This window comes from Carassius auratus, chromosome 21 (genome assembly GCF_003368295.1).
Source record: "Carassius auratus strain Wakin chromosome 21, ASM336829v1, whole genome shotgun sequence".
Classification (NCBI taxonomy): Eukaryota; Metazoa; Chordata; class Actinopteri; order Cypriniformes; family Cyprinidae; genus Carassius; species Carassius auratus.
In genome coordinates this window covers 12,345,969-12,368,217 of record NC_039263.1, presented here as the reverse complement: position 1 = coordinate 12,368,217, position 22,249 = coordinate 12,345,969, and the positions used below count along the sequence as shown (strand labels likewise).

The following is a 22,249-nucleotide window of genomic DNA, read 5'->3' as shown; positions in this document are numbered from 1 at the left end:
TAATATGACATTCCTACAAATTAATATCTTGTGGCCATGACATATTATCACATCCACGAGTTATTATGTAGTAGCCACGACACAACTAAGTGAACCGACCATGTCACCTCCCGGGCACCATATGTAACTAATGAAAAGGGACTAACATAATAGAAATGAGGCATTGTCAAAAACAATTAGACACTCCCACATATACTAAATAATATACAAATATTTATTCATTCAGTTGTTCATTTATTTACAGTCCTTTTAACTTTTTCCACATAACCTTATTGTCTCCATCACACTTACAACAAACAAACACCCCTCCCTTCCTGATATTTATCCCCAGCATATGTTGTCGCCATAAATCTCCCATATGCATCTGCTCAGGAAGCGGGTCTGATTTACCCCGGCTTGCCTTTGAGCAATAAAAGTCCTCCACTGCTTGTGGAGCCTAGCCAACAATTTGAAGTTATCCAGAACCTCTCACACAAATTACACTGAGGGATCAAAGTGGGTATAAAAGTCTATTTACAGAGTGCAAAATGAATTAAAGTCCCGGTGTAGATGTATCAGGTGGCATATGAGGTCTATATCTAGGTATGTTGTTTGAGAAACAGAAGTAATATGGCACAGCAGCAGAGCGATTGGTCTAGTGGTGCACGTTTGCTGGCGTTTCCACTATTCATGTGTGTTTGGAAAAAATCATTCTCCTCTGAGACAGAGAGACCTTTATGGTCTTTGCTGAAGCAAGAGTCCAAGGCTTGTTAAAATGAGTAAAAGCCAAGTGTATTTCATCTTCAGCACAGATGGCACCTAGCCCAGTGTAAACAGCAGCACTACATCAGTTAATTGCAAACTTTGTGCTGACAAAGAGATGACTACACTGCTTAATACTGGGATGCAGGTATTATTCGATCACAGGGGGAAGCATAATAATAATATATATATATAATTATTATTAATTTTTTAATTATTCATTTATATATATACCCCCTCCCCCCACTGTATTTCTCAGTAGGAAATTCTCTTCTTTCTTTTTTTAATGGTTGGTTAAAGGAGCTGCTTGTTGATTGTCAGTTCAGGATGTCAAACAATTTGTAAATAAAGTTTTTTTTAATTTTGTAAAAAAAAAAAAAAATTCTTAACTGAAAATAAATAAATAAAAACTATAGATTTAACTGAAAATAATAATAATAATAATAATAATAATAATAATAATAAAAAGACAAAAACACAGAAAAAAACGAATAAAAGAAAACAGAAAATACCCAAAAAATTTAAATATTCATAAAACTTCAAATAGTATTGTTATGTCGCTAAAACATCACAGCTCAGATGTAGGCCAAAGTAAATTTATATGAGCTATTACTTATGGATTTGTTTTGTTTGTTTATATTATTACTGTAACCTTAGGCAAAAGGCCATGTCTAAAGATGTTGACAAAATTATGACAGTGGATTTGTACCTTTAATGCTTAATAAAAAAACTAATAAATAAACTAACTAGCTTTAAATGACACTAAACATCTGTCCACTGCAATAGGAACTTGGTGCACCTTCAGTTTCAACAGCCGTTTTCAATTTAAGCCTTCATGAAAACATAAATAGGACTTTTATATAGAGATTTGAGTAAAGAGCAAAGGTAATCCTGCCTGGTGTTTCGGATGCATCATCATACCCTGAATAATTTAAATGGCTTTGAAACATCTGTCAACTTTAGTGAACATCAGCATCAAAGGTTCAACCACCGTTTTCATCTGCATTTGATAAAATCCTCCTGCACCTACTGCAGATACAATAAAATAGCTCAGATCAACATGCAAACTGTCACTCGATGGCCTGAGTGAAAACATCTCTGTCAACAAACAGACAGTTAACTTGCATATGCAGTCATTTAATTACGTCTCTGTCTGTTGAATGAGTTCCAAATGAGTGCTAATGTTACACTTCGCTCTTTACGCTATCTCATTGCCCACAGGAGGATAATCTCTCCCATACTTGTTAACACAGTCGCTAGCTGCTGATGTCCCCCGTAAGTCAAGCTTTAAGGTGTGAGGGTGAGAGTGTTTTTGGGCCTGAGCCAGGAACAGGAATGCAGAGATCTCTAGCACTAGCTATGGTGTTGCTTTCTTTCTGCAGCAGACACATTCATAGTCTTGTGAAAACATCGTCATGAATAATACAGACGTACTGATGGATTCCCTGTCTGGTTATGTAATGGCCTTGTTGGTAATGGCTGTAGTATATTAATGTTACTTCACACTGGTGTTTTCCCCTTTGGCTTCGAGCTCTCGTTTTTATCTCAGAGACAAAACCTTAATTGTTTTTGACAAGAATGATAATCTTTCTACAGCACAGAGAGCCATGCAATGTCACAGCTGCACTTCCCAATAAGTTCTGCACATTAGCGTGAATCGCTCTGATACTGAAACAAGCATATGGGAAGCGTGAGGTGGAAGGAGAGGAAATACAAGGGAAGGGAGACTGAAAAGATGGTTTTGTATATTTCAGCAGTATTGCACTTTCCTCTCAGTGAGAGCGAGAGAGGAAGAGACTATGAGAGACAATAAAGGGGAGGTAATGAAATATATGAAACAATATAATGTCTGGAGTGACCAGAGAAGCCTGCTGTGATTATGACCTGCCTATCACCTGCCTGTCAGCACGTTTTTTCGGATTTGTTTGTCAAACAGCATTTATTAGTGAGTGTTAATTCATTAATAGTATGATATTATAATAAAATATTCATAAAGCTGGGTAAATTAAAATAGATTTTAGAAATGTATAAATAAAAATGAATTAAATTAGTAGAACATGAATATCAATACATATGAAAAACAAATAAATATTAATTTAATACTATAATACACACACACATGTAGATATATAGAAATGAAAGTTGTATAAATAAAATTTGTTCTAGTGTTAATTAGTGAACAAAAATAAATGAAGGTGTGTAATAATTTGTGTAGACAGATTCTATATATTTATATTTGTGTGTGTGTGTGTGTTCTTGTTTTTGTGACATATCAGGACACAATTCTGTATAATGACATGGGTATGACACAGGTACAAGGAGAGGGTGACTTATGAGGACAGAACCCATGTCCCCATTTTCAAAACGCTTATAAACCATACAGATTGAGTGTTTTTTTTTTTTTTTTGAGAAAATAAAAATGCACAAAAGTTTCCTGTGAGGGTTAGGGTTAGGTGTAGGGCTGGTGTAGGGCCATAGAATATACAGTTTCTACAGTTTACAGTCTAAACATTACGCCTGTGGGATGTTCCCACTTTTCACAAAAACAAACATGTGTGTGTGTATATAAATATACACGTATACGTATACATATACATACATATACATATGTATGTATGGTTCAGTCATAAAACACTAGATTTTGCAGGCTTATGGGGATAATGTAACTGATGATATTCACAGTGTTAAATAACTTGGCACAAGGTTATTGGTTCATGTTGCATACGCAGCCAATGAGCTTGCTGCTTTACATTTAAATGGCTGGTTAGCATCCACTTGGGCATTCACTGGACAACTACAGCAATAAAAAACAGCAGCAGCAATTCAGCAGCAATGCAGCAGATCTAAATCTCCAAGACCAAATACATAAACATTGTCATAACCATAACCATGCTAAAATCTTTCAAGAGTTGTCCTGATTGATGTTTATATATTAAATATATTTATTTATAATATAAATTATATGAATATAAATATAGACATGTAAATACATGTTAATATTTTTGAAATATACACTGTATGTGTGTGTATTTATATATACATAATAAAATATACATAGAACACACACATATATTTAGCAAATTGTATGCAATTATTCACGTTTAATTATTTGACAGCACTTATATAAAATGCCGCTCAAATATTTGGGATCAATAAGATTTTGAATGTTTTTAAAGTATCTTCTGCTCATCAAGCCAGCATTTATTTGATCAAAGATACAAAAAAACAGTAATATTGTTAAATATTTCTAACGTGCTGATTCATAATCAATGATTGAAACACTTATTGGAACCTGTGATACTTTTGTCAGGATTTTTGAATGGATAAAAGATAAAAAGAACAGCTTTTATATAAAATAGGAATCTTTTGTAACGATAAAAGTCTTTAATATAACTTTGTATCTTTTAGCACATCCTTGCTGAATAAAACTATTAATTTCTTTTTCAAAAAGAAAGAAAAAAATGTACTGACCCCAAACTTTTGAACAATAGTGTATATTTTTTTTATAGTGTTTATTTTTTACACTTACGTATATTTTGAATAAACTTTTTATTCATCAAAAAAATCCTGAAAAAAGTGTCACAGGTTCCAAAATAAAATATTAAGCAGCACAACTGTTTCCAATATTTAGTTTGGGTGACGTCTGATAATTTGTTAATCTAGCCACTGTGATAAAGCCTTGGCTGTGAATATTGAAATGCATGGCATGGAATGCCATGAAGAAACAGAACACACTGAGACAGACCAAATCCAGAAGAACTGTGGAAATGTCTCCAAAACGCTTCAAGAAACCTGCAAAGGTACAGTACTTTGCAAAGTTCACTAAGCTTTTAGGTGCACTTGCGCATTGTTTTTCACATAGCTTTGCAGGCAGGTTTCTTGAAGCGTTTTGGAGACATTGCCACAGTTCTTCTGGATTGATTCTGTCTCAGTTTGTTCTGTTTCTTCGTGTTGTTCCAGATCAGATCTCAGTGTGGAGAACTGGTTGCTGTCACACTACTTGTGCAAACAAAAATACTATCACTGGACTATTACAATTAATGGCTGGATATGTAAACTGATATTTCCTACTGGCACACTACAGCAAAACATAGAAATAAATTACTTAAAACCTTTTTTTTGTTGTTGCTGAAAATACTAGTGGCCTAAGACTTTTGCACAGTACTGTATATATATATATATATATATATATATATATATATATATATATATATATATATATATATATATACAAACACACACACACACACACACACACACACACATACACACATATAGTTTTAATTATTATTATGGCGAAACCATTACATTAAACTGGAATAAACTGGGCCGGGAAAATATTGATCCGAAGGGAAAGACCAATTATCAGATCAAGCTCAGAATCTCTGCATCAGCCCCACCCTTTCTCTTTTTTCCACCTCTCTCTCTTTTACCATCCTTTACTGTAGCCCTTCCCTGCTCCGCTGATCCCACCCTCACACACACACACCCACAAACACACTCACAAAGCCCACAAACATGCTGCCAGTCTCACATACTCACTCTCTCAGCTCTGCCTCCATCTGATTGAGTACCTTTTCATTTTTGGGCACTCAGCAACAGTCTCTGACTATCTCTCTCTCACACACACACACTCTCTGGACGGAATCCTGCAGTTTGTGGCTGCAGTGCTCTGGATATGCCGGACTGTCTGCTCTGAGGTGGGAGATGGGCTTGAGAGCTTGTGTGTAAGAATCTGTTCCTGATTCATTCTGTCATTCTAGTGTTAATCGAAGCAAATGTTGGTCCTGCATTGAAGTTTATTACATCCTGTGATGGTCTGTTTGGAAGTTTCATACCAGGGGATTTACTAATGCTGTATGTTGTGATTTTCAGTTATAAGTTTAGTGTGCTGAGTCAAATGAAATTAATGCATACTTCTACCTACAAGTAGAAGGAGGCGTGCATGCTTGTTATAAACTTGTTATGAAATGCACTGGAAGTTGGACATTAATTCTGTGAAATCTTCTTAAACTTGCATGTGCTGATGTGTATCAGATTGTCTTTAGCTTGATTAATTAGTAGATCTAATTGCCTGAATGTCTTTGTATTTGCTGGTTCACCAGACCACTTTTTATAGTGAGCTTGCAACTATGCAGTCAGCAGATCCTCCAGAGCTCTGAATCAAACTCTAAACCCAATAACTGCCACAGACATTTCATTTTCCTGGCATCTGAAGAGTCTCAGATCTCACACACGCACACACACACACACACACATTCACAGGCACATGAGGAGTTAGTCACACACTCGTAAATACACAAATACTGTCCCCAGTATATCTCACAGTGAATATCATGACAAATATCTCTTGATACAATAAAATAAAAATATAAGAACTGATAAATAATTTAGTCGGATGAAATGTGATGTTGTCACAAGGAATATATGAAATGTGCTTTCTCTAGCGGTGGTTTTTTGTGTTCGTTTTCTAAACCATCATGAATGACAATCTGTTTTGTAAATTCTGTCCTCCAAATTAAAATTTCAAACTCAATATCACCAAATTTTAATAACTGAACAGTAAATGTATATTTTCATAAGTCCCAGGTCAGAGAAGACTGTTTAAAGGGTTTTTTAATGTTATTAATGCACACAATTTGCTAATAACTATTCATATTTATCATCTAAAACAATATTTTTTTTATTTTAATTTATAATCATTATTTGATAATTCTATGAACATAGGTGTGATTATATATAAGTAAAATTAATAAAACAAAAATTTTTTCATAAAGTTTCATGAATGTTTTATTGCTTTAATTAAAAAAGTATACGTTGCAATTTATACACACACACACACACAAACACACACAAACACACACAAACACACACACACACTGTATGACAACAGTATTTCTCACAGTTCCCTATGCCCAATAAAAACCTGGTCAACCTCAACTCTTTGTAATAATCAATAACTGCTCAGCTGTAATTCTTATTCATTCATCCTTCACATCATTTATTCACATCTGCCACAGCCTTCGCTGACTCTAAAGTGCTTCTTACTCACACTTTCTGTTATTTGAATCGCATATAGTTGAACTCATCTTCAGTATTGACAAGAATCACATGCAGAGTCGTTCTGAGAGTGAATCGCTGAGTCCTCACGTCCCAAATTCACCTCTAAGTCCTGTTTATTAGGTTATTGTTTGTCTAACAGCTGGTAAATGTCTGATGTTGTTACTCAGTAAATAACAGAAGACAGATGAGTTTTGTTTGACTGTGACTGTGAAGTTGCAACCTTTGTGACATGACAGGAGCCACCTGGCCCTCCGTGTGATTCCTGTCAGTATAACTCTTCACTGTCCACTTTGTTTAGAGTTAGGAAAGCATTCAGAGCAGTTTCACACTGGGTACCAGGGCTTTATTTGTTTAATGTCTTGACAGTGTGTAGACAAATCCTTTAAATCATCAAAGGGACTTAAAATTGACTTCTATAATTAATGTGTGGTTTATTAAATATTAAAAACCACAACAACAACAACATGTAAACTGCTGTTGGGGTCAGTTTTTTATATATAAATGAAGCAAGGATCCATTAAATTAAAAATAATACATTTATAATGTGAAAGGATTTCTGTTTTAAATTAATGATGATCTTTTGAACTTTCTGTTCATTAAAAATAAACTGGTGTTGGACAATGTAATGTGAACACCCATTATTATAGTGGTATATCATACGTGTGATTGTTTTTTATATATTTTCTATCATTTTCTATCCTGTCTAGTTTGTATAACAGTGTAGCATAAGTGTTCAGCAGTGTTTAGTGCAATCCGTGGGTGAAATGGGTGAGCTGTCAAACTTCCAAAAAGGACAGATCCTTAGAACCCATTTAAGCGTCTATAACTTTAAAGGGACACTCCACCCCAAAATGAAAATTTTGTCATTTATCATTTACTCCCATGATGTTCCAAACTCAAAAAAGCTTTGTTCGTCTTAAGAACACAATTTAAGATATTTTGGATGAAAACCGTGAGGCTTGTGACTGTCCCATTGACTCCCAAGTAAATTACACTGTCAAGGTCCAGAAAATTATGAAAGACATCATCAGAAAAGTCGATCTGACATCAGTGGTTTAACTGTAATGCTATGAAGCAACAAGAATACTATTGGTACAAAAAGAAAACAAAAATAACGACTTTATTCAACAATTCATCTCCTCGGTCTCTCCCCACATCACGCACTCTTCTGTTTCTTTCAGACCAAAGTGTAAATACACATAGAAAATATTTCCTTGTGTTGCGACTGACATAGAAGAGCGTACGCTGCCTGCATTCAGCTTGTATTATGGTGATGTGGGAAGACACAGAGGAGACGAATTGTTGAATAAAGTCGTTATTATTGTTTCTGCGATCTAACTGCGGTTACTGAAACCATGCCTTCTTTCTGTGCTCAACATTTGGGCAGCATTATGCAAATATTTTCACAAAGTGACATGGACATGTGGGGCGCGTCTGAATGAGCCGTTTTAGGGGGGCGTGGCAGAGTCTTAACTTTGATAAAGAATATCTCTTTGGATTTGAGATTTTAGTCTTTGCAACTTTTCCTTTATGCACCAAGAGCTTGTAACCCTCATCATATGACCCCTTCTTCATATGACAATCATATGACATCATATGACATCACTTCTTTAATGTTAACAAAACAAAAAACAAGGATCATTCACTGCTTTTGATTGAATACATTTAGTAGCTTTAATAAGAATTACTCTTTAATTTGTCTCATATGCAGTGTCATATTACATTTGATTACTTTATTGAATTTCTGTATACTTAAAAACTGTTAGACCTGTCTAAAAAAACTGAAGATCACGGTTTATTTTATTTGTATCTTTGCTTTATTATTTTTATTTGTGCTGTTGCTTGTTGTTAGATTATTTGTTCTTATTTTCTTTATTTTTATTTGACAGTATTTTTTTATTTAATTTTTTTTGTATGGGTTTTCATTAATATTTCTATCTAAAACACCTCAGTTTCCCCTCAATCAGACCACGAAGACGAGGGGTTTGCATGTGGATACGGATCCGAAGACTCTAGCAACTGTCATAGACGGAGCTGGAAACGCGAGGAGGAAAAGGACAGGTTTGTGGCTGAAGGTCATTGTCCTAGGTCGAAATTTTAGTAGACCAACACTGATACTGCAGTTTTAATGGGTTAGATAAAAAAAAAAATCTTGTGTAAAGTTGTTTTGTGGTCACACTTAAGCTTTCACCATGAAGTGCTTGCAACTCTCTTTAATGGATTCGGCTGGTTTTGCAGTCTTGTCCCCAAGAGGACCAACACCAGCAGCGGAAAGGACAAGAAACGAACAGGCTCCAGCAGACGTTCAGCCATGCATGGCTCCACCCTTATATTCGTCCTCATTGGGGTGCTCCTGTACTTAATTATGGGGGCTCTGGTGTTCAATGCCCTGGAGGCTCCGAATGAGGAAGCCCATCATGTCGGGCTGCAAGCCTCCCGTCAGAGGTTCTTGGACAGCTTCACATGTGTAAACCCTGAGAATCTCTCAGAGCTAATAGATGTAAGTATTGATGCAAGTTGTGATTATATTTATAATCCATTAGTTGATTAATCAATTATTCTGATTTTTTTTATATATACATTGAAAATAAAACATAAAGTCTTAGTAAAACCAGTACAGATATTATGAATGCATGTAATGTTATATAGATTGTACACACTAAACGCTTTTATATAGCCTATAAATGTTATGTTCTAAAAGAACAAACATCTGTTCACTGCAGTATAAATCAATACATTGTATCAAACATACTGTCAATTTAAAACCAAAATGTAATGTCCAACAATAAATAGCCAACATTATTTCTGTCTTTATATTAGTCAATATTATTCTCCTTGCATGGTCCACAGAAAAGCTGCATAAACTTTACCTCTTAGGGCACCTATTAAACAAAATTCACTTTCACACGTTGTTTAAACAGATGTGTGTTAGCAGTGTGCACACAGCCACCCATTTAATCACAAACGCTAAAGTGACTCCCTGCAACATGATTTCTACTGAACGGGGACCCATCTGAAGTCAAATTATTAATCTATGTTTTATATAACTGACTTGAAAAATGTTATGGCCTATATTAAATAAGAATTAGATGACTAACTTAAAATTTTTAGATTAGTACGAAGTATTTCATGCAACCAGCCACTGATTAATCAAAAGTTCTTTAATCGATTATTTTCATTTGATTGTTTCTGATCAGTCTTTGAATAAACTATTAGCTTTAAAGGTGCTTCATGTAATGTTTTTGACTGCGCTTAAGCATAAAAATACCACAGTACTTTGCAGATATTTAGGAAACATTGTAAGTTCACACAGTTTCTCTAAAAAACAATGCTACAGCCAGCTATTCTACTTTGAAATGTGCGTTCTGTGCCGGAATGTCTGGTTTTGTTTTGGTTTGTGTGATTCTGCCCACTGCCAGTGTACTCAATAGTATTTTGACACCCCAGGTTGCCATTTGACAAACAACAGAACACTGGTCACAACACATTAAAGAACCATAAAATTTTATTTATTTTTTCCATTTCATAAATATTACCAAATTTAAAAGCCAAGACTGTTTCATCGCACAAGTAACCTGCTTAGCCTCGTCTGTTGGTGTGTTGTTAGTGTCCTCTTTGACCACAATGTATTTTTCACTGTGAGAACATGATGTGTAGTGTGAGAGCACCATGGCTTATCAGGCACGCCAACAGCAGCTAAAGGGGTGAGTCTTTGGGAAGGGTCAATTGCGTGTCCTCAATCTGGCAACCTGCTTGAGCATCGAGACTGCGAAGGAGGGGCCAGGAGAAACAACCCTCTCCAGTATTTTGAATTTTGAGCGCCATACTCCATTTCAACCACAAGTTGTCAATGTTACATGCTCCACCTTTAAGAAAAATTTCATTTTACTGCCTTGCAGCATTGACTTGTTTCAGTTGTCATGTTAAGTCAACCTGCGCTTAATATCTAATCTTTTTTCCCTATACTCCATTGTCTCTATACAGAAGGTGGTAGATGCTCTCGGTGTTGGAGTTGACCCCAACAGCAATGCCACATTCAGTACCAGTTGGGACCTGGCCAGCGCTTTCTTCTTCTGCGGCACCATTATAACCACGATCGGTATGGGACTCCCATATCACTGGCTGAACATACCTGCATGTTAAAGCCAGAGCCTGTTCTGGCATCTGCATTCTGGGGATCACGGGCACTGTGAGATGTCTAAAAATATCTGCCATCAGATCAATGCAAGTGTTTGTGTGTGGTCTAGGTTATGGAAACATCTCTCCAAAGACACAGTGGGGTCAGTTCTTCTGTATCTGTTATACACTGGTGGGTATACCCCTGTTTGGATTTCTGTTGGGTGCCGTAGGAGACCGTCTGGGGACGTCACTGAGCAATGCCACTGCTAAAGTTGAAGCTCTTTTATGGGTAAAGAGTTATGATGAAGACAAACATAACCTCACAAGACAATCTTTAATCAATATCATTGTAGTTTTTCTATAAACTGTATTTCATGGCTCTTATACATCAAGTAGCTGTAGACCTTTGTCACAAAGTTTAATTTCTAGCTTCTCTTGACATTTTCCTTCAGTTTTCTTTATCTTCTCCATTCAGAAGTGGAAGGTGAGCCCGACCATCGTGCGTGTCATCACCGCTGTGCTGTCCATCCTGCTGGGTTGTGTTCTGTTCATCTTTGTGCCAATTTTAGTCTTCCAGAAGGTTGAAAACTGGTCTCTGCTAGAATCCGCCTACTTTGTGGTCATCACCCTCACAACCGTGGGCTTTGGAGACTATGTTGCAGGTACCACTGGGTGAAAGCTTGAAATGTTTCATCACTTGCAACAGTTTGATAAATAGCTCGTACTTTATTTCGAGATCAAATTGATTGAAACTGAGATTTAAACCTGTAAGCATCTGTCTTGTCTCTTGCGCAAGAAGACGTTAAACCTCAGCGAAGACCTCATTTAACCTGGGCTCATTCTTCCATGAAACGTAACATTAAAAAACAAACCACTGCAGTCATCTTGTGGTGGGCATTTAATGGATTGATGTTTAGTCAATGGTTTGAATCCACCATTGCTTGCATTGTATTATTTAACAGGACATTTTGGTTTGGTCTTCAAATACCACAACTGAAACTACAAAGCAACTTGCAATGCTAAGAAACACACTTAAAGGTGAAGCTCGCCCAAAAATCTGTCATCATCCACTCACCCTCATGTTGTTCCAGACTTGTGCTGAACACAACACAAAAATAAATTCTGAAGAATATTTCAGCTGTTGGACATATTATGAAAGTAAATGGACCCAAAAACATTGTCAAAAAAAAAAAAAATGCAAAAACGCACACAAAGGTAGCATTCAATTAAAGTTCACCCAAAAATTAAAATTCTGTCATTAATTACAGACCCTCATGTCATTGCAAACCTGTAAAACCGTTCATCTTCAGGACACAAATTAAGATATTTTTTATTAAATCCGAGAGCTTTCTGACCCTGAGTAGACAGCAATGTAATTGACACGTTCAAGGTCCAAAAAGGTAGTAAGGACATCATTATAATAGTCATGTGACATCAGTGATTCAATCTTAATTTTATGAAGCAACGAGAATACTTTTTGTGTGCAAAGAAAACAAAAATAGCAACTTTATTAAAAAAAATTTCTTTTTCTTGTCAGTCTTTGACACGCTCACAACAGTACTACAAACATGTGTGCGTTCCTCTGCTTGTAAAGGTGTTCTATGCCAGAACGCCGACTCCTGCGTCGGCAGCACAAAACACTTGTGTCATGGTACTCTCATGAATTTGCAGAATTGATTGACACGGAAGAGATGAAATTGTTGAATAAAGTCATTATTTTTGTTTTCTTTGCACACAAAAAGTATTCTTGTAGCTTCATAAAATTACGGTGGAAGCACTGATGTCACACGGACTATTTTAACAATGTCCTTACTATCTGTTGGGCCTTGAACGTGTCAGTTGCATTCCGGTCTATAAAGAGACAGAAAGCTCTCGGATTTCATCAAAAATATCTTAATTTGTGTTCCAAAGATGAATGAAGGTCTTAATGCTTTGAAACGACATGAAGGTGAGTAACTGACAAAACTTTCATTTTTTGGTAAACTATCCCTTTAATCCATTCAACTTGACTGGTATATTGCAAGATACCTGCATCCAGATAATCATTTTGTACGATAAATACATAAAAATAAGCTTTTATTCACTTGCAAATCAAATCCAAACCTTGATCAACACACATACACAGACTACAACCAATATACAGAGTCAAACCTTTGGTTCTTGATCAAACTTCTGAGGTTTGTCTCACCATTTTTCTCTTTCTGTGCATGAGTGTTTTCATTTCATTTCACAGTGAATAAAGGCTTAAACTGAATTAATTTAATGCTACATTTATGTCCTTCTTGGAGCTTGAAAACTTTGGGTCCCGTTGACTTTCATCATATGGACAAAAACAAATGTAACATTGATTATCTTGTGGGTTCGACAGAATTTAGGAACGACTTGAGGGTGAAGAAATGATGACAGAACTTTCATTTTTTTGGGTGTAACTGTAACTTTAATTTGATTGAGTTACTCTTTATGTGTTTGTGCGTTTGTTGTTGTCCATCAGGTAATAGCGGTGATGCAGGTCATGATCATTGGTACAAGCCTTTGGTGTGGTTCTGGATTTTGTTTGGATTGGCCTACTTTGTGTCCATTCTTTCCATGATTGGGAACTGGATCCTGGTTCTTATCAAAAAAACTCGAGCTGAGGTAAGCCAATGATTGAACCAGGATGTCTAATTCCATTTTTATACAATCAAAAGTCTTATGGAGTTTATGAATAAGGTCAGTGCCTGGTCATACTCCCTGGTCAAACTCAACACTGCAGCTCAAATGGGATTTTTAACTTCTCTCTCAATTCCCGCCCCTTCTATCTTCATGATAACCTTCCTTCCATTTTTCTTCATACCCGTAATTCATCACCACAACTCCTATTAACCTAAAATCTGTATCAGATCTCAGTCATTCTGTTCATGGTGACATACAAATCTCTCCATAACTCTAAAGCCTTTCCATTTCTCCTGGCCTACTTTCTGCTCTCAGATGGAGGGGTTGAGAGCACATGCCTCAGACTTCACTCAGAACATCCAGAACATGTCTGTGGATTTCCCCAAATTTGAAGATCCTTTCAAGCGCACCAGGCGAAAGCGGCGTCACAGGCGCAACAGACAGAACGGCAGTCAGGCTAGAAACGGAGAGGATGGCAAAGAGGAGAACGAATCCGAATCCAGCTCCTACTCCGGTTCATCGGATGAGTCGGAAAGCAGCTCCGAGTCCGAATCGGATGTGACACAGACAGAACACGTCCCAGAATGCGTCCAGACCATGCCCAAAGATCCCATCCTCTCTATGCCCTTAGATTACTTTGGGGAAAATCTTGCATACATCGACGAGTCTTCAGATGCAGTGAGTGGGAAGATTCACCTGGACCCATTGCTGGATGTACCAGAATCGAACCCAGCTTCTACAAACAGGCCCAGAAGGAGACGTCAAAGAAGAAACATGAGAAGGGATCAACAGAAACCCAAGACCCCCAAAACCAGTCCAAACGAACCAGAGAATAAAGCGCCAAATGGAGACATTAGGCAGAAAGATCCGCCTACGCCAAAGCTGTGAGTGTCAGGATGTTCATGGGGTTTGTAGCTCCTAAGAAAATCCTCTTTGGAATATAGTTTTGCAACTTCGCTAGCTTTAGGATATGCTGTGCTCCACTGGGAATGCACATGACATTATTCTCAGATTTTACTGGGACAATAAAAAAGAACTCCATGTGCCTAAAATGAGAGGGGGTGGTGGGAGAAATGGTCAAATCGTGGACCCCTCAGCATGAGTGAGAACACGTGTTGGGTAATCAGAAAGCAGCCTGATGTGCAGAAAGGCCATGGTGATCAGACACTTAGTGCCATCTACTGGACGTTCACTGTACATGACTGGATCACTTGTTTATGGATACACTGACCAACAATGAATGTTTTATTCTGTGTGCCTTTTGTTTCTTTCCTAACGTCAGTATAATAAAGGAATGACACGTTGATACTAATGTTACTAATCCAACTGAACTGATGCTTACTGCTGGAGTTCATCAAACTGTAATCTTTTGTGTTCCTGGTAAATAACATCATGTGATGAAAGCCTGTTTCTGCTTCAAGTAAAAAAAGAGGTAATGGCAATTGGGTCTTCATTTCTCATGACTACGATTTTACGTCTCACAGTTGTAATTTCACTTTTAGTTTTATCTAACAAATTTATATATAGCAAACGATACTTCATATCTCACAATATGAATATTTCTCATAATTGCGACTTTGAATCCTCTACAATTGCCACGTTTTCTTGTAATCACAACATTATTTCCTATAATTACCCTTTCCTATCTCACAATTGTCATATATCCTATAATTCTGACTAAATCCCACAGTTTCTACTTTATTTTTTTCACTTGCAACTTAATTTTTTCAGAGCTGCAAAATTATCAAAATTATGACTTGTTCTCATAATTTTTCATGATTGCAGCTTTATATCTTACAGTGGACACTTGATTGCGACATTATATACTATTTTAATGTATTATGACAATTACAAATGACACTTTATATCTCAAAATATGACTATTTCTCTTAACTGTGAATTTTAATCTCACAGTTACTTTGTTATAGCAACTATATATCTCATTATTGCGAATTAACATCTTACAACTGTCGTTTTTTTCTTTATTTCTCATAATAGCAATAATATGTCTCACAATTGCAAGTGACTTTCCATCTCACAAATGCAAGTCTTTTCTTCATAATTGCGACTTTATTTCTCTGAGCAGAAACAGGCATTCATATTGTGTAGATACATCTCTAACAGGAAAAGTGCATTCAGACGGCTCGTGAGTTGAGTGTATTTTCCCTTTACTCATTAAGTAACACGAGAAGTTACTAACAAAAAAACAACATCAGGACTCACCAGTAAACAAGGTTTATTGCAATTCAGCATTGCAGTCAATCCATAACATTTATGTGGTTAAGTTACAGACAAAAGAGGACGGAAAAGATTTACTTTGGTAACACAGTACCGTAATCCTTTTATTTTGTCACAGTCTGTATTTCACTGGGGTTCGATCTTCAGTGTTCACTTTAAAGAGCTGTAGGTAAAAAAAAAAAAAAAGGACTTTGATTTGATCAGAACTGCAGTACTTTCAAAAAATCATTACTCTCCAGAATGCTATTTAAAATAAATAAGACTATATGTGTGTAATGTGCTCACCGCACTCATAGAGCTTGTTGATCCTCAGGATGTCAATGTTAGACATTTCCGTTCTCTGTCCGATCTGCACTGAAGGGTTAGGAATTGGAGTGATGGTGTCCTTGCCATACTGTTTGGCAAAGGCAGTCCTGCAGATGGAGAATGAGAGTGGATTGCCGTGAGGATGTACTTTATATATCTGTACTGAAGCATGAATTTAAAAGTGATAATGGTGAAGCTGTACCTTCCATAATGCATGATGGAGCTGTAGTCATAAGCGGTATTCAGATTATTTGTGTCCTTCTTCTGAAAGTTGTATGCAGTTGCTGTGCAAGGGCAAACGAGTGTTCACTGGTATTGAGGTTTTCATTACGATAAAATAAAAAGATTGTTTTTTAAAACGCCTCTAGTATTTGAGATGTTTGACATCATCTGACCTTCTGGAATATTCTGCCAGTTGATCTGGACGTACTGGTCTCTGTCGCTCCTGGTGTGTTCGTGGTTGAACCCCAGAGAATGGAGGAGCTCATGCTCAATGATCCCGTGAGAAACACAGCCGCTCACAGACAGAGCCAACTGCTGTTTGCCTCCAGATCTCCCGACAGTAGATGAGCAGCTGTAAAGAAAGATATATGTTCGAAGAACTGAAATTCACAAAATCATCTACACTATACTGATGAGGAAACTCAAATGTAGGCTTTTATTTCATCAAACATACAATAAAATCAGTAATGTCGTGATGTATTATCACAATTTAAATTTTCAATTTTAATATATTTTAAAATGTAATTTTGGCTGTGATGGAAAAGCTGAATATTCAGCAGCATCATCACTCCAGTCTTCAGTGTCACATGATCATTGAAAAATCATTCTAATATGCTGATTTGCTACTCAAGAAACATTTATTATTATTATTATTATTATTAATGTTGAAAACAATAGTGCTGCTTAATACGTTTGTGAAACCGGTGATATATATTTTTAGAATTCCTTCATGAACAGTAAAATAGAATTCTGTATAATATTCTAAATGTCTTTAGTATCAATGTTATTTAAGTATTTAATAGTATTTAATGTTATTCAGGTATATTTGTTTATATTGAGTATTTTCATTATTCAGGTGTGGTCAAGCTCACCCTACTATATTCTCAATGCTGATGTAGTCCACTTGATTGCTTCGCGACACAAAACGGACGCAGGTTTTTGCAGCGATGCTCTTCATTGCATTTTCAATCACTGCCTTCTCATCATCATCTATCAAAAACACATACACACAAATCATGTATGTTATTGGGCTCTGATGCAGACATATGTAAAAGTGGCTTTTTTGCACTCACAGAAGTCCCTTGCGATGGTATATGGCACTTCAACCTGTCCAGATGGGGATTTTGGCCATTTGCAGTAGTCATTCAAGCATTTCATGGCATTCCTTGTTTTGGGTAAAGCCAAATCTCCCTCCAGAAGCATGTCACTGATCTCTGAATCATCAAAACAATTATTTAATTGCTTAGAGAAACGTTAAAACTACTCTTAAATAGTCAACTGCAAGCAAATATCCTGATTAATATATTAAAATAGACATTAAAATAGACATAGACACATCTAAAATAAGTAAAAGGCATAAGAAAATTGCCTAACAATGTCATAGTCGAGTAGTAAAGTAGCAAATAACTATTACCTTTGTTTGCCTCCAGAATTCTTGAGAAAATATCCAGATCATCATGCTTCTCAGACTGGATATCTGAACAAATAACGGCAATATTAAACCATATTTTCTATGTTTTTCTGTATTTTATACTGGTTCTTAATCCTGGTACTGGATGGGGACCCAAACATTACAATAGCGACAGGTCCTTCGTGAGCAAATTAGTAGATTTCAATGCTAATTTAGTCATTTTGAATAGAAACTCACCTTGATCAGTGGGCAGCACCTGTGGAAAGAGCAGATATACAGAGTGAGTGAGTGTGAGCGAACGAGTGAAGGATGCTCAAGCTCTTACCATAGCAGGAAGAGCTTGAGAAAGACATAGCAGCACGGCCGAGATGGAGAAAAGCAATACACAGTCCATTTCCCCTCAGTGTTTTTAAAAAAAATAATCTAGCTGAGAATAAAACTGTGAGAGAGCTGAGCTGAAGCCTGTCTTATATAGAAGACATCTGGGAGTGTCCAGCATTGGGGTTAAGGTTAAAATCAACACAGGCCACTTGAAAAAATCTGAAAAGCTTATAAGGTTATGTCAGCCTCACCCTCTATAAATAAGACTTAAAAAATTGTTTAAGAATTAGACTAAAACAGCAACATTAGAAATGCCCATGTCCCTCAAACTGTCTAAATAAGAGAGTTACTTCTAAAAGGTTTGGGGTCAAATAATTAAATATACTTTTATCCAGCAAGAATGCATTACCACATGACTTTTTTCAAAAACATGAAAAATCTAAGCAGGGTAGTGTAATACTATAAATTATATAATACAACTGGTAGCGTATATAATATCAGGTGTCAGTTAATGCTCTGAAAATTATTAATTAATTTGCATTGCTCGCATTTACATATAAATGCTAATTAATCTACACAGAATGTTTCAAAACCTATAGGCAGATTAGAGCTAAAATAATAGATACAGCCAAATTCACTAAACAGAAAATGTTTGTGTGCCATTCAATGTGTGTAACTTGCATAGTATTGTTTCATTTTTCAAACTGTTTTAAAGTTCACATCATCAGTTTATACTGCTTATGCATAGAACACTTCAAAAGATCATGTTGATAAGTTGGTTTATACTGCATTTTCGTCATCTTTTCTGAATTCATCTAGAAAAATAGGATTATTTTGAGCATCTTTAACCTTAACATGGACTCTGAAATGAATACACGCTGCTTTTGTGGGCAGAGAGAAAAATAACATGAAACAGTTGTGTAATTCAAAACGAACAATCAAAAAAAAAAAAAAGAAAAAAAGAACTTGCATTATAAACAGCAGCTGAAACATCTTGAGATACTGTAAGGGAAAGAAATGTAATCGGACTCAGAGGGTGAGGCTGCCATAATCCTGTGCTGAAAGCTTACCTTAAAACCCTGGATAGTGCTGAAATAAGACCTCACTGCAAATAACTTTGTTAAAACGGTAGTCCCCATTCACTTTAAATACACATATTTTTAATTTAATTATTTATTTAATTAAAATTGTAATAAAAAAAAATTCCTTTGTGCACAAACCCTCACTGAACCATCAGTCCCACTCCTGATGCCTCAGAAACAGTCAGACAGTCTACCATTTAAACTCTACAAATATTGCCATCATGATGTTCTGGCATTTAAATTTGCAATTGGAGAAATAAAGTGACTTTACTATTGTATTCTGATGAACAGCAACAGAAATGAAGGTTATAAAATTCCTCCTACCTGCAATAAATCCAAAACTAAACACAAACGTGAAGTAGGCTGTGTATTAGGCTATCTGACATCATAAATATTTCAATCGACTAATGTTGCACCATTGAAAATGATCAAATAATTTGACAACCTTGTGATAAACAATATAAAATGTATAACACCACGAGTTTTTCACTCGTTATTCTTTTTGATGATCTTGGCATCACTGTACACTGTTGCTTCGCTATAGGAGCTTAAACTAGGCCACATGCTCGGATGTCTCAACTTTCGTGGACGGAAACATATGACCTTGTGCTCGAGGACACTCTGTACAAAGACGTCACTAGTCGGCAGACTGGCACAATCCACTTATCTGCTGCATAATCACACCACCGCTAGATGGCGCTGCGGCGCGTCTGGCGCGTCCACTGTGATGCAATTACACCAGTCGCTTTTTTTTCTTTCCCCTAAGTATTTCATTATAGGCCACTTTAATCTATACTAAACGAATATGAAAAATGTTTTGAGTTGCATTCAAATCGAGATGGGTTTGAAATCACAAACAGATTAAATTACAGTATACGCGTGCCATCATCAAGTTATGTATTATAAATGACAGTCTTCTATGACTCACTTCATACCTACAACCCTTGTTCCCATAAATAGACTACAACTACAAGAGGTTATTTATTAATTACCTCAAGTAAGTTCCTCTCATGTTTAAAATAACCGGTTTTATCAGTATCTGTGTGAATAAAGCCAGATGAGATGAATTATTGGGTTATTTGCAGTTCCCTAGTCTGATAGGACACATGGATTTATGTGCGTTTCACATGGAGGTTGCTAAAAAGGTGTCGTGTACACGTCGTTTAACATGAAAATGATTCAGTGTCCTCTTACTGCATGGCCTTCACCTCCCAGCTGTTGTCTTTTTGAGAGGCTATTAGTGTTTGTGGAGTTGTTCCCACCTGTTTCTGGGGTCATGACCTCGAGCAGCATTCCAGAGCACCGAGGTGTGACCTTTTGTGGTAGAGCCATAAACCAAATTTACACCAAAGCCTCCGTCGGTAAAAGATCTCATGATGCGCTTTTAAAGTTGTAAAACATCGACCAAACCGTGACAGAACCGTTTGAATGAGGGCATGTGAGGAAACGTGCTGTAAAGGAGCTCTGTGTGAAGAGCATTTCGACAGAATGCAGCTCGCTGAGATGCAGCGTAGGCTGCGTCGGGGATGACCTTGAATCCAAGGTCGCGTGCGTTCTCAAGGACAACGGGACACTAGCGCTTCATGTTTCTTTTTTATCCTTTTTCTTGCACGCCATCGCTTCCACACAAGCCCAGCGCACGTGCTTATTAGTGTTCTTAGGCATGTCTGAATTTTTTTTTTTTTTTTTTTTTTTTGCAAAACGGACAGCAGGTTTCAGTCACGCTGTCTGGCCTGCATTCCTAAAATAGACCACTATATCCTAATCATTTCCTTAACACGGGAATCTTTTCCGTTACAGCATTGCGCGGCTCTGAGAGGCATCGCTGTCTTTCTCTCAGCGCTGTGCTGTGATCAGGTTACACGGATTGTAGACTCTCCTTCTCTCTCCGCAGTCACTGAACTCTGCGCTGCTGGCTCGCAGCCCAAAACTGTTGTATGAACCAGCTGACTACAGGAGGCCTAGAGCAGTGAGTTGGGTCAGTGTCACAAGACCGAGCAGGCTGACATTTTCCATGCCATCTAAAGCGATGCTTGATTTACAGGTCCGTCGTTTAAGCTTGAGCTTCTCTGGGACAAACGCATTCTGTCGCGTTACTACGGACTCGTTTTTTTCCTGAACGGGACGTATTTGGACCACAGAGGCTATATTTTAGCTTATGTCATCAGCTGATATAATATAGGCTAACTGGAGCACTTCTAAAACAAGTAACAAAAGGCCACATGATGATATTAAAATGAGTTTTTCTTCGAACAATGAATAATAATATACATATATCACAAAGACTTCCAGGTAATACACGTAACACTAAAATTTCCATAAACATGAAATAAAATGTAACATTAAACAGCTTGGTTTACATCACAGATAGGCTACCCAAAGGTGATGCGTCACGCAGAAACTCATCAATTTACGTTTTTTCAATGTAAATTATAATAAGACTCTTTTACAGTAACCTATTTTTTTTTACTGTTTTTACTGTAAAAATACATGTCCCATTAAATATAATTTGGCTCTACATATGGTAACCAATTCACAGGATTTATTGTAGCCTATAAAATTCGTCCATTTTATTATTATTTTCCCTTATAGGCTACTCATGAACATTTTTACACTGCACGTGCATGACTTAAACTTATATTTGGTTCATAAAAGCTGTCAGAATAATTCTATTTACGTTGTATATAAAAATTATATTCATTCAAAATGTCAACAATTCATAAATAGCTTATAAAAATACAGCGTAATAATGAAACGCATCAACATTTAAAGGAGCGTTACAGTTCAAGACGAGATGCAACGTTTTTTTTGCTACATCTTTGAAAAACCCAATGCGAAGGCCGCGTTATTCACGTAGTCACGAATCATGGCAGTGAATATATGGCTTTGGTTTACACGACGCGCGCGACGTTCTCCCCTCACACAGTCCCCAAAATAGCTCGGGTGTAAATCAATCTGAATAAAGGCTTCGGATAATAACTCAAAAGTGTGTAAACTCGTGAGTCACACATACAGTAGGTCAATTGCTCTTTATTGTTTAAAGCTCTGCTGCAGCTTGTGACGGAGGCGCGAGGCGCGTGATTGGAAGCGGGAG

General features: G+C 36.7%; 2 protein-coding genes across 2 annotated transcripts; one reads left to right on the top strand and one right to left on the bottom strand.

Annotated features, from left to right (window-relative positions):
- The first annotated feature begins 5,154 nt into the window (after window positions 1–5,154).
- Window positions 5,155–15,675, top strand: LOC113038525 (potassium channel subfamily K member 4-like). The gene is made up of 8 exons (XM_026196030.1): window positions 5,155–5,468; window positions 8,757–8,865; window positions 9,043–9,304; window positions 10,789–10,903; window positions 11,052–11,212; window positions 11,399–11,585; window positions 13,415–13,557; window positions 13,891–15,675. Exons 3-8 carry the CDS (start codon window positions 9,116–9,118, stop codon window positions 14,461–14,463), a joined length of 1,368 nt encoding a protein of 455 aa, XP_026051815.1. The 5' UTR covers window positions 5,155–5,468; window positions 8,757–8,865; window positions 9,043–9,115; the 3' UTR covers window positions 14,464–15,675.
- A 119-nt stretch (window positions 15,676–15,794) lies between these two features.
- LOC113038526 (high choriolytic enzyme 1) lies at window positions 15,795–18,214 on the bottom strand. Its single transcript, XM_026196031.1, has 9 exons — window positions 18,078–18,214; window positions 17,990–18,008; window positions 17,756–17,818; window positions 17,415–17,555; window positions 17,214–17,331; window positions 16,515–16,693; window positions 16,322–16,403; window positions 16,099–16,226; window positions 15,795–15,976 (listed from the first exon to the last, which is right to left on the bottom strand). The coding sequence occupies exons 1-9, from the start codon at window positions 18,144–18,146 to the stop codon at window positions 15,969–15,971; spliced, it is 807 nt and encodes a 268-aa protein (XP_026051816.1). The 5' UTR covers window positions 18,147–18,214; the 3' UTR covers window positions 15,795–15,968.
- Window positions 18,215–22,249: the final 4,035 nt, after the last annotated feature.

Coding starts and splice junctions, on each gene's coding strand:
- LOC113038526 (XM_026196031.1), bottom strand. CDS start 18,146: ATGGACTGTGTATTGCTTTTCTCCATCTCGGCCGTGCTGCTATGTCTT. Junction 17,556..17,755: donor AATTCTGGAGGCAAACAAAG/GTAATAGTTATT, acceptor TTGATGATTCAG/AGATCAGTGACATGCTTCTG. Junction 16,694..17,213: donor AGCATTGAGAATATAGTAGG/GTGAGCTTGACC, acceptor CTTTCTTTACAG/CTGCTCATCTACTGTCGGGA.
- LOC113038525 (XM_026196030.1), top strand. CDS start 9,116: ATGCATGGCTCCACCCTTATATTCGTCCTCATTGGGGTGCTCCTGTAC. Junction 11,213..11,398: donor AAGTTGAAGCTCTTTTATGG/GTAAAGAGTTAT, acceptor TTCTCCATTCAG/AAGTGGAAGGTGAGCCCGAC. Junction 13,558..13,890: donor TCAAAAAAACTCGAGCTGAG/GTAAGCCAATGA, acceptor TTCTGCTCTCAG/ATGGAGGGGTTGAGAGCACA.